This window comes from Heterocephalus glaber, unplaced genomic scaffold (assembly GCF_053883595.1).
Source record: "Heterocephalus glaber isolate CG9 unplaced genomic scaffold, H.glaber_assembly_v1.0 deba00001564, whole genome shotgun sequence".
NCBI classification, from domain to species: domain Eukaryota; kingdom Metazoa; phylum Chordata; class Mammalia; order Rodentia; family Bathyergidae; genus Heterocephalus; species Heterocephalus glaber.
In genome coordinates, this window is record NW_028258351.1 from 2,337,981 (window position 1) to 2,354,883 (window position 16,903).

Here is a 16,903-nt window from a genome sequence, read left to right on the forward strand (position 1 = left end):
ATGCCCTCCGGCCTTTTAAGTGGGTTTTAATTTTATGTTGTAAGATAAGACATTGCAAGGCTGGGCTGCTGCTCCTCCAGCAGGCTCCATTAGTGGGGCGAGCTGAGGCCTCTTGACCCTCTGAGGCCCAGCTGAGGCTGGAAGTTGGTTTGGTTTTTTAACAATTTGTCAGTCTGACCCAGCTTTGCTTTTTCTTTTCTCTTGTTATTTTGGCTCTTCTGTTGCTGAGAGCTGTTGGGTCAGTAGGCAAGCTGCCCCTAGAGGCCTGTCCCTGGGCTGGGAGCAGAGCCCTGGCGACCGCCTGCCTGTGGCCATGCAGCTGAATGGTAATCGGCTCTTTTCCTCTTTCCAGGCAGGGCACAGTGGCAGCAGACACTTGTCACGTGGCAGGCTTCTGGGCCGATGATGTATGACCTGCTGGTGCTACTGAATGGTGCCCTTTGTTCCCGGAGATCCCATGTGCCCCCTTTTTATGAAGTTGTTGATTCAGAGGGGCAGGAAAGCTCCACAAATCCCACTGCAGGCCTAGCTCTTGCCATGCCCAGGTGAGGCAGCGCAGGGACTGCATGTTTCCCAGAAAGCTGGTAGGAAGCTGTGGGCTCTCTCATGCCAAAATACCCCTTTAGGCACAGCTTTCTTTACCTTAGACTAAGCCAACTCACTGGAGAGCACCCAGAAAAAGACATCTAACCTTCTGCCCAAGTTCTAGGAGGTATGAAGTCTCCCAGACAGGGCACTAAGGTATGCAGTATTCCCCACAGGTTACCAGCTGCAAAAAAGGAGCCCCCTTCCCTGTTCGCTGGACCAAGAAGCCCAAGGTGGGAGCCAGCAGCTCAGGGAGGAAGGAACTTGGCCTCTATTTGCAGGACGAAATCCAGCCAGAGACCCCAGAGCCAGGTGGGAAGACTCCGACAACAGGAGATAGGGCTGACTTCTTAGCCAGCAGGAAATCTCTGCGTCCTGAGAGGATGAGGATTAAAAGGCACCCTTCCCCTGGCCTCTCTTCTCCTGGCTTCCAGACTTGGGTGAGCAGCCAGGAGGGCACTGGGCAAGAGGAAAAGGTACAAGCAAGGGGCACTGGCAGCATCTTGCTATACCTGCTTCTCTCTCATGCAGTGAGGTGAACCCAGAGTGGATTTCAGCTCATTCTTTCTCTCTCCATCTTGTGGCCCAGCTTCGGGGACCTAGCAAAGGACTGGACAAGAAAAGGGCTTTGCCAGGATTTGACTCAGCCTTTCTGGCATGGAGACAGCTGATGGACCTTCATATCTAGCTGCTCCAGGAAGCCTCAGGCTCTGGCTCTGGTGCTGACCCAGTCTTAAGTTCCTTCTCCAAAGCAGCTGCACAAATCCCACCAAGAATTCTCTACCTGTGAGACCACTTCCCCCAAACTGCTGGGTTTTGTGTTGACTGCTAATAGGTAACAGATTCTTATCACCTGAAAATAAGACCTAGCTGAGAAAGATTCAGCCTTCAAAAGTAGAGATCAAAAATGCCAGCCCCAGGGCCTGGGATTTAGCTCAGTGGTTCCGGCACCTGCCTTGCAAGCACAAGGTCCCGAGTTCGATCCCCAGTACCAAAAAACAAAAAATGCCGGCCCCAATCAGCCTATTCCTGCCTTACCTGCCATCACTGTTCTGGCTTGGTAGCTACTCTGTAAGGCAGTCTTTCCCAACTAGGTCTTATTTTCAGAAACATGGTATCGTGAGCTCAAAGGTACACTGCTGACTGATCCTCAATTACTTCATTCTGAACTCAGAGGCTCTGTGGCACAAATGTTCATAGACACTGAGGGCCCCACCTGGCACTTGAATAAAAATACAAGCAAAAGGGGAGACAGACACCATTGCCAGGCCAAGAAATGACAAGCCAGTAATAAAGAGCATCCACACACGTCACAGTTGTAAGGTGGCTTTATGTTCGAATATGTAAAATAAAATGTCCATGCTATATAACAAAACACTTGAAGTTCCATATCACCTGTTAGCTAATGTGTTTTCTAATAAAGCTTTATCTGGAGTGTGTGTTTATATAATATATATGCTTTATCTAAACCGTTCTTATTTTTTAATATCAAACATGTAATAAAAATTTAAATAGATGTCTTTCCAAATACCCCCACCAGCATTCGTTTTTATTAAGTTTATTCATTTGTAAAAAGCAAAGCTGAATTTGACATGTGGCCCGCATTTGTGAGATAGATATATATATATTTATTCATTTATTTATTTATTTATATAATATATAAATAGCTATTCAGCATGCAAAGAGTTTAGTGATTTCCCAAATTTAATGTAGAGTTCACCCCAGCCACCCTGACAGTCTGGTGATGTCTGATGCTAGAGGACAGGAGGGCTGAGGAACAAGAGGTCAGCCCCAGGAGAAAAATGATCTCTGCTCCTCTGAGCACACTGGCTGAATTTACTGCAAAAAATCAATTTTTAAAACATTCTCTTTGGCACGTCTCGCTTCATGGGCATGGGTTTTCTGGGAGTGGAACAGACCCAGGGGAGACTGGCTGTGACAGAACTCCCAGGGGTGCTGCCAGGCAAGGTTCCCGTCAGGACCACTGGCTGCGGGTGCAGAGGGTACTGGACAGGCCAAGTTGTGTATCCCAGAGAGAGATGGCATGTTGGGGACCCAGAGGGGAGGGCTCTGTACTTTACCACAAAGCCTGAATGATGCCAGAGATGCTACTGGTTGCATTTTCCCTACTCATGAAGGAAAAAGGAAGAAAATATTTTAAAATACCCATGAGGTGGCATCTAGCACTTGACCCTCTCTGAAAGTCACCCCTCAGACCTTACAGCTCCTGGATCAAGCTCCAGGCCACCGACTGAGCCGTCAGCTCAAATCTGAGAGCACTCTCGAACTCGGAGGCACAGGGAGTCTCAGAGACTCTCCAAAGCCATAGGAGGGGTCCTGCGCTTTCCTTGTGTGTAGAAGGCCAGAACCCCAAGGTGTGCACGGAGGCCTCCCACCCAGGCGGAGGGAATCTCTCCCTGAGGCCGAGAGACTTCAACTTCTGGCCCCTGAGTGAATCCAACTGTGTTATGAAAACCTCTAAATAACTCCAATGAATCCTCCACTCCTATCCTGAGCCTGGGCAGGTCAAGAGATGCCAGGTAACAGAGGTCCCAGGTCCTGCAGCCAAAATGACTTCTTAGATGATTGGGGTTTCTCTTGTCCTGGCCTCAGCTATGTGTCAGAAGGTAGATCCACACACATGCATTTGCACACACACACACACCCTTTGAAATACCTTCCTGGGTTTCTTGGTGTTGCGGGCCACCCACCGAGGTTAACACTGATTGACAGGTCCTGGGGCTGTCGGGGAGACATGGCAGTCATCCGTCAGTCCAGTTCTCCACAGTCCCCACTCCTGAATGATACTGTAAGGAAGATTCCCGGGTCAAGGAGAAGCCCTGAGAGTACAGAAACTCATTGGCAGCGTTCAGGTGTGGAGAGGACGGCTTCCTCTCACAGCCCAGGGGGAGGCCGCGCTCTCTGGGGAAAGAGGCCGTGGGACCCCGCTCCCGGACCTGAGACTGTGACAGCTGATTGTAGACACTGAAGTGGGCGTTTCCTGGTGGCTGGGAGCTCTGAGCGGAGATGGTGGGCAGCCGAGGCATCACAGTGGTGGCCGTGAAGTGCGTGGGGAAGGGCTGGTAAGGCACAGTCTCCATGGTCTGAACGCTGTAGCTGGTGTACGGCGAGACCGACGTCCACATGTTACAGCTCAGCGGGGGTGGGGGCAAGTCGTCCACCCCAGACACCCCGGCAATCTCGGGCCCAGAGCCTGAGTACATACAGGCTTCTCTGGGAGTCACCTCGCTGCAGTAGGAGGGGCTCAGCATCTGTTGGTCGTAGGGAGGGGGAGAACGGAAGTAGTGATCCTCTGCCACGGAAGAGGGAGCTTCCAGGTAGGATCGCTTGCAGGGTAACTCCAGGTGGCGGGCACTGTCTGCTGGAAGACAGGAAATATTCAGGAAGAGTCATTTTCACCAGCCTTGGGCCCAGAGCACCCCAATGGACGGCCTTGTGTTGCCCTGTTGCTCCCGGAACCATTTTAATCAGCTACAGCCTTTACAGGTGGCAGCAGTGAGGAAGTGGCCAGATTATGGACCCTACTCTAAGGCCAAGGGGGACACCACATCACTAGACACCGAGTGACGTGCTGAGCCAGGCTGCACGGAGCTCTGATCCTTTGTCAGCCTGACTTGCAGGGTGGTAAGAGGCCTGTTGTGCACTGGATTCTCAGGCCAGGCTGGCCCTGGCCAAGGAAAGTGGAAGCAACTGCCAGGCCAAACCAGGCCAGGAGATGAAGTGTCTGAAGCAGACAGACAATTAGAGCCATGATGTCTCTGCCTCAATCTTTGCTCCTGGGGAGGGCTGAGGTTAGCTGGAGGCAAGTTTCTGTTGTTTTTGAAAGAGGAAGTTAACCCTACCATGTTCAATGAAGACCCATCAGACAGTTATTACACAGATCCCAACACAACTGTGTCCAAATAATCAAGAAATGGAGTCGAGTTGAGCATGGTGGCACATACCTGTAATCTCAGCGCTTGAGAGGCTCAGGTAGGACAACTACAAGTTTGAGCCCAACCTGGGCAACTTAGTAAGACCTTGTTTACAAAAGAAGAAGAAAACAGGCTGGAGGGAAGCTAGGGATGTAGTTCAATAGGAAGGCCTTGGGTTCAATCCCCCCCATATAGCAAAAAGCGGAAAAAGAAAAAAAAAAGAAAGAAAGAAAAGAAAAGGAGCTGATAAGTGAAAAGGGTGATTTTTTTTAGTCTAAGTTGATAGTCTGGAGAAAGATGGCATCAGGTGCCACAAATCATATCTGAGGCTCTTTCAGCATCTTCAATTATGAGGCCTTCACTCTGGAGTGCCACACCCTCCCCTGGGATCCAGGGATGGCCCAGCCCTCGGGCTAGAGGAGCAGCCCACTCAACAAATTGCAGAACACTTGTCCCTGGCTTATCTTGGCCCCCTGCCTTCTGTTTTCTCCAGGGATTCATTCTGGGAGCTGTGTAAGTACACAGGGCAGGGCGGCTTGGGCGAGATAGAGCCAAGTTCAAAGCCTTTACTCGCCTCGCCCTTTGGGCATGGGGTGGGGGGCCGCTCACCTGCCAGGGAAACTCACTGCTCTCCCTCCTTTCTCCTTGCACTCAGCTCTCGGACTTGGCAGGTGGCCTAGTCACTCTAGGTCAGGAATGAGCAAAGGGCCAGAGAGTAACTGTCTTAGGCTCTGCAGCCCACACAGTCTGTGTTACAAGTACTCGGCTCTGCTGCTGTCCCATGAAAGCAGCCATAGGCAATGTGTAAATACATGACATGGCTGTGTTCCAGGGAAACTTATTTATGGATGCTAACCTTTCAAATTTCACACAGTGTTCTCATATCATGAAATAACCTTCTCTTGGCTTTTTTCAACTACGTAAAAACTATTTTGATCAGGCAGCAGCCTCGCTCTGGTCCAAGGGCTGCAGTGTGCTGACCCCTGGGCAAGGTCACTGAGTTCTAATGGGGCTTACGCAGAGAATAGTTGGAGCTCTGCCCATGTGGTTCCTAGGAACAGGGCTCAAAGAACATTCTGGATTATAAGGAAAAGTCCCTAGACTCGTTCCCAAGAGAACGTCAGTGGCCTGGTGAGGTCTTCCGGCGAGGCAACACTAGTCATCCCCATAGTACACATGGAGAAACCGAGGCCTCGCAGCAGAACATGCGGGGTTTTGGTTCCCAGTCCATGGCTCTTCACAAAGCAGCCCAGTGTGCAGAGTGCTGTTGTCCATCTTCCTGGTCCCTAGTCTGCTTCTGAAATAGCTCACTTCAGCCCCTAAACAGTCCATGCAGTTAGACAAAGGCGGAGAGCGCGCACACGGGCCTGTCGGTCTCCCTGCTCTGTGGCTGAGGCTGCTTTGATAAGTAAAGTGCCAACCCAAGACTGTGTGGGCCAGGAAGCCCCAGCTTCCTCCTGAGCTTCTAGGTAGAGCCCAGCTGGCTTTGTGTCTTCTTCCCACCCCACAGCATCTCCCAAAGCAGTGACAGCAAAGCAACACCCGGAACTCAGGGCAGGGGCCCAGCATGGGGTCGCCTTCTGGGCAGGTTCCAACGGTCACTTAAAGAACAGCATTCCTGCATGGGGAAAGGTGGCCCTGGGCCCACCCATGGCCCCCACCCTCAGACTGGCTCCCTGGTGGAGCCCCCGGCCCTTGCGGGGTTCTGGACCTGGGTACCTCGTCTCTTCAGGCAGTGATAGAAGAGGCCAGAGTCCCGCTGGGGCGGGAAGGAGTTGAGGGGCAGGTCCTGTGGCTCAGCTGCCGTGAACTGCATGTGCGCCCCGTTTTCATACTGATAGTGCTGCAGGGCCTGGTGGGCGCCGTGCAGGGGGCTGACGTCGGGCTTGGCGGACAGCTGGCCGGAGACGAGCCTCTGCCTCATGATGCTTTTGGAAATCACGGGATACTCCTTGCTGGAGGGGTGGAGAGCACAGGTGCAGAAACGGGAAGAGAGTGAAGATGCTTTGAGGGCTACCCAGTCTGTCCACCCTTCCCCGGGGCGGGGGCAGTCCCACCTCTGCAGCCGGGCCACACGCAGGTCACTGTCGTCACTGCCCCGGAACCCCTTGGCGAAAGGATTGTTCTCAATTTTCAGCTGTGTGATCTGTCAGGAGGGGACACACAGTAAAGCTGCTGGGAGGAGAGGACCAGGCTGCCTGTGCACCCCCCGCCCCCCAGTCCAGACACACTGAGCACTCAGGGGAGGCTGGGGAAGGGGCAGCCCTAGGACAGCGGGGGCTCGCGCTCAGTCCTCCTTGGCCTTGCTGCCCATGCCTGTCTGGTCACTGACTACCCTCGATTATGCTTGTTCCAGTCCCAGAGTCTGCCTCCTGCACCGTCCACCTCTCCTGCGGCCCGGATACAGCTTCCTGCCATGTCACCACACCTAGTACAACTGCCATCAGGTTCTGAGGGGCTATTCTAAATGCAAATTTGACTTTGTCACTTTTCTGCCTAAAATCCACCACAGCTGATGGCCCTGCCCACCTATCCAGTCCCAAAGTGCACATGGTGAAAAACATCCTGACAAAGAGGGCAGAAGCAAGGTAGAGAGGCAGCGGGAGGGCCCCTGAGGACCCCGAGGGGATGGCTGGGGCTGGAAAGGATGAAGAGCGGGGCAGGGGTGAGTGACATCCAGGCACCTGCCAACTAACAGCACCAGGGACTCCTCTCCTCCTTCTCTGCCCTGCTCTCCAGGCCCAGAATCTGCCTCTGCCGGCACCCACAGGAAGCGTAAAGAAAGGGGCCTAGCACTCAGACAAGGCAGGCTGCAGGCTCCCAGGCTTCACAGCTGCTGGCTGTGGGCTTTGGCCTTCCCTGGGCTCCTAGTTTGGCTCGGTGGCTCTGGGCACCAGGAACCGGCCTTTCTGCCTTCTGCACCTTACCCATCTCCCCAAATGCAAAGACTGTGTCTTGTCTCTGCTCATCACTCGTTGGTTGGGCTCACTGCTCTGGGGGACATGGCAGGCTGGGAAGCCCCACAACTCTGCAGTAGCGGCAGGCACTCGGGGAGCAGGGGGTGCACTTGTACCTTGTGATTCTGGTAGGAGGTCACAGAGATGAAGGAGGTTTCTGGGAACACGTGAGTGCAGAAGGCTGTGTTTTTGGAGCCGAAGGCGTTGTTCTCATCGGCTTTAACAATGTGGAGCCGGGGCTGGTACTTGTGCATGGAGTTGAGGATGATCTGGAAGGGAAGGTTGTCGTACTGAGCTCCAGGCCCCCACCATCTGCTCCTTGACTGAGTATAGCTGGCCCCGGGCTGGTTTCCTCCCCCTAAAAGCCTAGGCCCCAGGCCTAACCACCAGGCCTGAGCCCAGAAAGGTCTGAAGCTCCCAAGTGAATAACCAGTCACCTGGACCCCAGCTCTGGCCTCGCAGTTCCACGGAGCCCCAGAGCTCCCTGCTGTGACTGATGTTCACCCTGGGTATGAACACCTCAGGAAGAAGTCCTCAGTTTCAAAGCCCAGTGAGTGAAGCATAGTATAGTTGCAGCACTTCTGAGTTGGAGGCAGAAGTTCAGGATGCTGCTGACTCACTGTGTGACCTTCAGACAAGTCACCCAACTTCTCTGAGCCTCATATTCAAGTGTTTAAAGGCATCATAGTCTGTAACTTACTTCCCTCAAGTGTCCCCCTCCAGGGTGACCTGTCTTTCCTAGAAATGCCTACTATGAGTGCCGGGCTGCTTCTTCTCCCATCTGTCAGAGCCCAAGGCTTTGCAGGACGGGGAGGGGACAATCAGAGGACAAGGCCCAACTCTGTTTTCAGAGTGTCCCTCATTCTCCGCACTGGGTGTGGGGAGACCAGCTGCAGCTGCTCTGGGACCGACCAAGCAGCTCCATCCTGCAGGGAGGGTCGGCACAGGCCATAGTACAAAGTGGGAGGCCAGTGACGTTTTGAAAATAATGCCAGAGAAGGCTGGAAGCTCGGGCACCCCAGGGCCACAGGAGGGGAAGCAGGTAACCCCAGCTGGACAATGCTTACTTAGAGAGGCTCGGCCACTGGAGCCCGGGGAGTAACACACGGTAGTTGTTGCTGCAAACTTGATTGGTTTCTTTCGCTGTGCCCCACGGTAGCGGCTCCAACATGTGCCATTAAAATGTATTTTTTATCGTTGACATTTGCCAGACGCCCTCCCCATTGGAGGCAGGACCAGGAATGTGGAGCATTTTATCAGCGCCTCTGCATCTCTTAACCCTTTTGTTTCTGTCCTGGCTAGGGTTGCCCTTGCCCTTGGGTCCTATCCCCTCTGAGTTACTTCCTCCCTGCCTAAGGGTGCCCCTTCCTTGGGTTGGCCTTGCTGGCTCCCACCCTTCCTGGTTCCCAGGGGCCAGGCCCCCTGCTGCAGCTGAGTAAGAGATTTAACCCTTCTGTCACCAGAGTGTAAGAGAAAGGCCAGAGTCTGCCTCTTCCATGGCAGGCTTGGCTAAAGCCTGAGGCCAGGAAGGCTCTGCTCTCAATGTGCCCTGTGGGCAGGAACACCCCAGCGAGCAGGCTCAGCTAAAGACGAGAGTGGTCTGGTGGTCTGGTGGCCTGGGAACTGGCCGAGGCCTCTGCTCTTCCCTGGCTCCTCCATTGGCTCGGTGGCTCCAGCCAGCAACCACCAGTCTTCTGTCCTCTGTCGCCACTTGGTGACAAGCTCTGGGCCCTCTTGGGCAAGTAAAGAGCTTCCCAAACCGCAAGCCAGGTCCTGTAGCTGAGGGGCACTGCCCGTGCTGGGGCCTCTCAGAGGAGAAACTCAGAGCAAGACATCCTACCCTGGGAGGCCTCAGCCCATGTTCTTGTCCAGAAACCACAAAAATTGCCACAGGGAGAGGAGCTCATCTTGGGCAGCTCCTCCTAACCCCTGTAAGTCCTCTGTCACCCTGTAGGGTGTACCAAGCCACAGGAGCCCACAAAGAGCCTCAGTTCCCTGAAGACCTAGCAATTACACATCCAAGAGGGGCCCAGATCGCTGCCTCCTAGAGGGTTTTAGCACACCCTACTGTCCTGATTTTTCTTTCCCATCCTCTCACTTTCTAGGCCTGTCCTCTCTTCCGGGAAGGCCCAGCCCTTCTAGGAAACTTTCCCAGGACCTAGGGCCGGCTCTGAACTCTCAGTTCTGAAACTTCCTCCCTGTGCATTGTCTACTTGGCTGCTTCCTCTTTCTTCCAATTTCTTTCAATTTTTATTCTTTTCATTAGTGCACATTTGTGGTAAATGTGATCACATCCCTCATGGGGAGTTGGTACATGTACATAACACATCCTAACTCTTCTATTTCTCCTTTGCCTTCAGTTAAATGATAAAATCCTCCAGAGAAAAAGGTCCCTATCTTTCATTCCTTTTGCTACTCCAGGCTCCTTGGCCCTAAGACGGGATCTACTAAGTATGGGGTGGGGCTTGAGAGTGGGAAGATTTGGGCCATGACTACAAACCCCCTGTGGGAACCTCGATGAACTCCTCCTCTCTGGTCTTTACTATGCTCACTTGAGACAAGATAATCTCTGAGGCATTTTTCAAGCCAAAGATCAAGATGAAACACATGCGAAGAGAGTCTTTCTGTGGCCACTCACGCTGCCCTCCTCTGATGCAGGACCAGGCCCTGGTCCCTCTGGCTCTCCTGGGATGACAGCACAATGAGGGGACAGAACAGTGGTGACAGAATCCCAGCCCACAAGCATTGACACCCAGCGAGGCTGTGTAGGACCCTCGGGACAGCTGGACAGTCCTTGTCCAGTCAGATGGCAAGGCATCATCGCTGGCTCCCCTTCCCCTAACTGTCACCCACCTCCAAGTCCATGCAGTGACAAGGTCCCACGGGTCTATGAACAAAAGCCTCTCCTTCCCCTCCGCACACCCTGCCCAGGTCCCCACCTCTGGCTGGGCTCCCCTTGTCGTCTCTGGCTACTTCCTCAAACCAGGCCACTCTCTTGCTTAGAATCTTCTGGGCCACCCAGGAAAATGGCACATTGCTTTCGAGCAGGCCCTTTGTCGCCCCTCCTCTTGCCTCTGTGTCCTCCAATGCCACCCCTGCCCTCCAGTACTCAGTAAATGCCTTATATTCAGAATGCCACCTTTAATGGTTTCCTCCTGCCCCTTGGAGTAGGCCAAAGGCCTGATAACTGGGATGAAGACCGCCAAACATACCTTCTAGGGGAGAAAGGCAGACTGGCTGGCAGAGAGAGCTGGGAAGGGAGAAACTGCCAGGAGAAACCATGAGGAGAGTGTAGGCTTGGCCACGGAGAAGTGAAGAGGAGTCCAGAGGCTTCTGTGCGTTGCTGTGTCCTGAGCAAGCTCTTTCCCTCCGGCCACTGAGGTCCCCACTGGAAAGTGGGGCCTCTGACAAAGTGGTCCCCAATATCCTTCCCAACTCTGAGAGTCAGGAACCTGGACCGGCGTCTAGAACAAAGCCTTACTGGTTGAACCAACGCAAATGTAAACTTGAACCTCAGTCCCATCAGCCTGGGAGAACAGAAAACCAACTGGGTGACTGGCTTTTCACAGAATTTCCTCACACACCACATTCAACTTCTTTGCCAAGCTTCACACTTACATTTGCTGCAGAGCACACTGGGCCAAACGGGCCTGCCACGTCAACAGCCCTGCTCCATGACTGGTCCCGTCATCATCATTGTTTCACAGAAATGGGATTCATTATGTTCTGGCCATAGTTCAAAAGCCCGTTCTATTTTAACGATGGCAATAGCACCAAACATCCAACTCCTCAAGTGCTCGTCATAGCGTGCTTGGCCACAGAGGCCGAGATTCATCTCCATTGGCAACACAGAACACTGGGGCGTGGAAAGGCAGACCATAAAGGCCATCCTAGTCCAGCCCCCTAATTTTACAGATGCGAAGCAGAAGGCTTAGAGTGGGAACGTGACTTGCCCAAGGAGCCATGGCTGGTTAGACACGGTCTGAACGAGTCCAAATGGCCTTTGAGAGAGCAGGTGCTGCTCAGCCAGCTCAGGAACTAGTGACAAGGTCCTAACCACACAGTGTAGTGGACGTGGACCCAACAGGCCCTACTGTCTGCCACAGAACACAGCCTATCTGGATGCCACACAAACGTGCGGCTGATGTCCAAAGTGGGCTAATGTCCATTTTGGTGTATATGAAAACCAGATTTTTATTTAAAAAAAAAAACATATTTACCCTGCATTATAATTTTATCTTCTAAAGACTTTCCGTCATCCTTCTTAACTTCCCTCACCCCATAAAGAGGTTAGGTCAGAGACAAGTTCTGCAGCTTAAAGAGAAAAGAAAGAAAAAACAAACAACAGCAACAACAATTACAACAACAACAACAAAACCTCTGAGACTCAGAGAGGTACAGGACTGGTCTAAGAAAAATCTATACCAGAACCAAGGCAGGTGGCCCTTTAGCCCACTCAGGAGACTTGTCTGATAGGTCTTGGGTCTCACTCCCAGGGCAGCAGCAACCCAGGGTTCCTCCCACAAGGCCTGAAACCAGAGAATGCAATGCCAGCCAGGGTTCACAGAGTACATACTATGTGCCAGGCCCTGAGCTAGGTGTTTTATATACATCTTCATAATTAATCTTTCTAATATCTTTACAAAGTAGGCATCATTGTTCTCCTCATTTTAACAGACAAGGGACTGAGCACCAGAAGGAGAGGGCATTTTCCCAACAGCAGACAGGAGATCTGAGGCAAGGCTAGAATCAGTATTAATTTCCAAGTTTGTGCTCCTCCCTTTACTTGCCTGGGGAGAGCAGGCCTGATCTGGATTTCTAGGGCATCTGTAGCTTCCCAAAAAAACATCAAGAGCTTGGCACATTGTCAGGGCTCAGCAAATGAGAGGGGAAAAAAAAAGAGAAAAAGGGAGAGACACTGCTGTGGGTCACCACTGGCAAGTTAATACCACAAAGTTTAGAAGAACATCTGCCTCCAGCAGAAAAAGGGCCACCCTCTTCGGCAATTTGCTTATTCACTTGCTGTCTACCAGCACCCACTGGTTTTCAGACACGGTCCTAGGCTCTCACATATGATGGTGAGTAAAAACCTCATAGTGCACTATCTAGTGAGGAAGGCACACATTCATCCAAAAAATCAAGCAAAAAGAAGTGGTGAGAAAGTGGCTGGAAGAAAGACCACACTCACAAGGGCAATGCACAAGATGACCACCCACCAGGAAATGGGCAGGGCCTTAAGAAAGATTCCTGGAGGGCCAGGGATTTAGCTCAGTAGTTTTGCCACCTGCTGCTCAAGTGCAAGGACCCAAGTTTGATCCCCAGTACAAAACAACAACAACAACAAAAATTCCTGGATACACCTGATGGACGAAAAGGTAGCTGCAGCACAGAGAGGGGAGGTCCTATCACTCCTCCTGAAGTAAATTTTAAAGGAATTCCAATAAAAATACAAAGAAGTTTCTTTTAAGACCACAAGCTGATTCTAAAATTCGTGTGAAAAATGGACTAAACCAGCCAAGAAAAATCTGAGGAAGAAGAACAAGTAGGATGAGCCTTCCAGACATATTATAAAGTCTCCACAGTCAAGGACAGGAACTGAGCAGACACAAGTTCACATGGTGCTCATCCATGCAGAAATATGGGGTCCCATGCTGGGGTCAAGGGACTCTTCAATTATTGCTGCTGGGACAACTAGAGAGCTCTCTAGAAAAGAGAAAAGAGTTGGCTTCATGTATCAAATGCCAGGGTGGTTCCCAAAAGGATCAATAGTTTAAATGTAAAAATAAATCCACAAAGTACTAGAAGAAAATTGCCTTCTAAAAAAGGAGTGGATACAGACTTTTGATTACTCAAAATCCAGAGTGTAAGAAATGTGTAAGTTCAATCAGAAATTTCTGTGTGGGAGCAATACTATAACCCAAACCAAATGACAAACTAGGAAAATGTTCAACTCATATACACATAGAAGCTAAATCTTCCTAATTTGTAAAAGCTTCCAAAGTTCATGAGATCAAAAATCTAAAAGAAAAATGAGCAAAGGATAACAGCAATTCACAAAAGAGGAAACACATAGGAGAAGATGCTTAACCTCATTCATAATAAAGGAATTAAAACTAAAACTAATAAGTAAAACTAATGTTAACATTTCCCTATCAAACTGGCAAAAATCTACAGGACTGCCCTCCTACCCTGCAGAACAGAGCAGAGCTTGCTGGGAGCACATATTGGTAAAACTACCATAGAGAACAATTTGGTGATATTTTCAAATTCTCAAATCGAAATACACTTTAACAGGTATTGCTCAGATATCCCCAGCACAGTGCAAAATGACATATGTCCAAGCTTAATCAAAAGAGGAAAAAACTTAACAAGACACTTAATTCCTTCAATCAGAACTGGCTACATAATTTATAGAACAATATGTGATAAATTGTATGCAATCATACAAAAGGAAGATGCACGCTTTCTATGAATGTAATGATCTCCAAGATATGTCAAGGTGCAAAGAAGCATTTATATAATCCATCATCAAAGAGAGAATTTGAGGTTATATATTCTATGTGTGGGAAAAAATGCTGAAAACAACAGTGGTTATCTGTGCTGACGGATGCAAGAAACCGGCTGGATGGGAAATGAGTAGAGAGACTTGTCACACTGAAGACATTTTTATTTATTCAGTGATTTATTTTTAAACCCTGTGATTATATTTCCTATTTAAAAATTAATTTTAGTTGGGCACAGAGGTGCACACCTATGATCTCAGCTACTTGAGATCTGAGGCTGAGGTAGGAGGACTGTAAATTCAAGACCAGCCTCGGCAACTTAGTGAGACAGTCTCCATGTAAAAATTCTTAAAAGCAGCTGCACACATGTGTGTGTGTGTGCGCACGCACACACACGTGCAATCACGCACATGCACTGGGGATGTGTATCAGTGGTATAGCACCTGCCTAGCATGCTTGAGGCCATGAGTTCAATCCCAGTACCCCACACACACACACACACACACACACACACACATGCACGCACGCATGCACGCACGCACGGAAAGAAAAGACAGGAAAAAGAAAAAAATTAAAGCTACAAACAAGTATCAAATTACAACTCTGTTAAAGTGCTTGGATGAGAAAGTGCACAGTGCTCTGACAGCATAGGACAGAGACCCTGCGTTTTCTCCCTGTGAAGTTGCATCTGAACTTAGATCTGAACTCAGGAGTAATTAGGTGAAGAGGGAAGGAAGATCACCCCAAGCCCTTGTGGCAGCAGCAATCTGGGCAGAATCCAGGCCTGACTTAGGAGCATCTAGCCGCATTGTTTCAGGGGCCCATTCTGAGGTTCAGCTGCCACGCAGGACCCGATGCCAGGCCCACGTCTTCACGTGCACCCTGGTCAATGAAGAAGCAGGCTTCGTGATGAGGGAGTTTGGGAAGAGAGGGAAACTAGGAAAATACACACCATCCCAAACTGGGATTTTCTCCTGGAGGCTTTCTGTGCAGGTGGCTTTGCAGCCAGCCTTGGGGATGAGGAAACAGGGTGAGCTGGACTCGAGAGTATCTAAGCTTGGAGGACACTGAGTCCAGCTGGAAGACCTCAGGATGATACCACAAGCACTCAGAGTGGTTCTCGACTTCACCACAATGGTCACAGTCCCAGCTCACACCTGGGTCTGACTTTTCCCAAGGAGAGATCCTAGCCCTTCGGTGGGGGCACAGTAGGCTGACAAGGGGTGGCAGGGAAACTCCCAAAGTCCACCTGGCTAGAGAAAGTTCCTTGAGGCCAGGAAGCTTTTAGGGAAAACTGAAAAGGAGGAAGGTGACTTTTTTACCCTTCAGTAGGGCTCACCTTCTTCACTGGCACAGGCCAAGGAGCAAAAGGCCACGGTCCCAGTGAGCTGCCTTGCCCTGACTTGGACAGGAAGCTAGTTCACCCTCCATAGCCCTTGTCTGCATGGCCAGAAACTGCTCCCTCTTCAGTGATGTTCCAGATAGCTGAAGATAACACAACTGGGTCCAGAAAGAAAGGAAATGGGGCCATGACAGTGCATTGCTAAGAAACAGGAGATGTGGGCTGGGTCCGGGTCTGAGCACCTGCTTCCTTTCTGCTAGCTCCCGGGACAGTCTCCTCCTCTCCCTGAGCTTGCAGCCCACAAATTGCACATGCTGGCTAAGTGTGGGGTGAAGGGAGAAGCGAGACTCCCTAATCTCATCCCTCAGGGGAGAAAGCGGAAATGGACAAAATCCCTGTGCCAAGAAGAGGTGAACCAAGGCAGGCAGGGCAAGTGCACCCCCAGCCTGTCAGGCAGCCCCACTGACGCAGACTTAAGAGTGGGTGCAGGTTTATCAACAACCCCTCTTAGAACCGACAAAGAGGCACAGAGGTGGGAAACCCTGGTACAGGGCAGCAAAGCTGAGAGTGGCCCTATTTCCTAAAGAAGGCCCAGCTTTTCAACCCTTGGGCCCACCACCACCATTTCCACAGGTGTTGAGGTGACCAAGAAGTCCTCTGAGGTACCCTGCAGCTGGGAATCCTGACAACAGCCAAAGCATCCAGAATCCTGTCAGAGCCTTGATCTCTAGGTCCTTCTGGCCACTGAAAGAGTCAGCTCCTGCTGAGCTCCAGACTCACCCCACAGTCTGTCCTGTGCAGTCTGTGGGTGTCTGACTTTAGTTGTGTCTAGGTTCCCCACTGCCACCCTGGAGGCCCTCCCTATACTTTCAAGACTAGTGCCACAGCCTGGCCCAACAGAGAAAGTCCAGCAGGGGTCAAGAACAGATAAACAGAAGTTAATTAGGCTGATGTTATCATCACTGCTTATTTAGGCATCATCAATGACTGAGAGCCGGCCACTACGAGAAATGAAAACCAGGGAGCTGCTGCTTACCAGCTACCTACCAATTACATTGAAATGAAGCATTTTCTAAGAGGAACTATTGTTCACAGAATCCTTCTTTGCACATGGCTCCCCAGAGGCAGAACTGGGGCACAGAAGAGGGAGCTGCACACACCCCGCCACCCGCACCCTGAGTGTCATGTGTGCAGCAGTGTCGAGCATCCGGCAGCCTTCACCACCCGTTATTCCACCTCACCCCTGCCTGGGCTTCCAGAGTAACCACAGGAGTCCAGACAGGCAGGACCTGAGCCCTGACAAAAAGTACCAGCTCCCAGGCTTCTGTTTGCCACACACTTGAACTAAAAATTTCCACATAAAATCTGGACCTGCCAGGGCCAGAGAGAGAAAGAATGAGCTTGGGGCGTCAACAGTAGCATCCTTGGGGCTTCAGAATCCCCTTCCTGAGAACCAGATCCCAGGCAGCCAGGAGCTGACCCAGCAGCCAGAGTGAGGCTTAGCCCTCCGGAGGCTGTGTGGCTGTCAGGCCAGCAGCTGGTCCGCACCAGAGAGGGGCTTCCCAGTCCATTCTCAGGAGG

At 51.2% G+C, this 16,903-nt stretch overlaps 1 protein-coding gene across 3 annotated transcripts in view; it reads right to left on the minus strand.

Moving 5' to 3' along the window:
- Positions 1-1,095: 1,095 nt before the first annotated feature.
- The window catches only part of Tbx4 (T-box transcription factor 4), a 29,447-nt gene continuing 13,639 nt past the window's right edge, over positions 1,096-16,903 (minus strand). Inside the window, exons 6-10 of one of the 3 annotated variants that reach the window (XM_087191451.1) lie at positions 7,594-7,746; positions 6,578-6,666; positions 6,240-6,475; positions 3,543-3,967; positions 1,096-3,392 (exon numbers count right to left, since the gene is read on the minus strand). In XM_087191451.1, coding sequence (XP_087047577.1) covers positions 3,348-3,392; positions 3,543-3,967; positions 6,240-6,475; positions 6,578-6,666; positions 7,594-7,746 — 948 coding nt within the window. In that variant the 3' untranslated portion in view covers positions 1,096-3,347. Of the gene's footprint in view, positions 3,968-6,239; positions 6,476-6,577; positions 6,667-7,593; positions 7,747-16,903 lie in introns of all 3 variants that reach the window. The other 2 variants (XM_004870379.3, XM_087191450.1) reach the window with 2 other exon arrangements.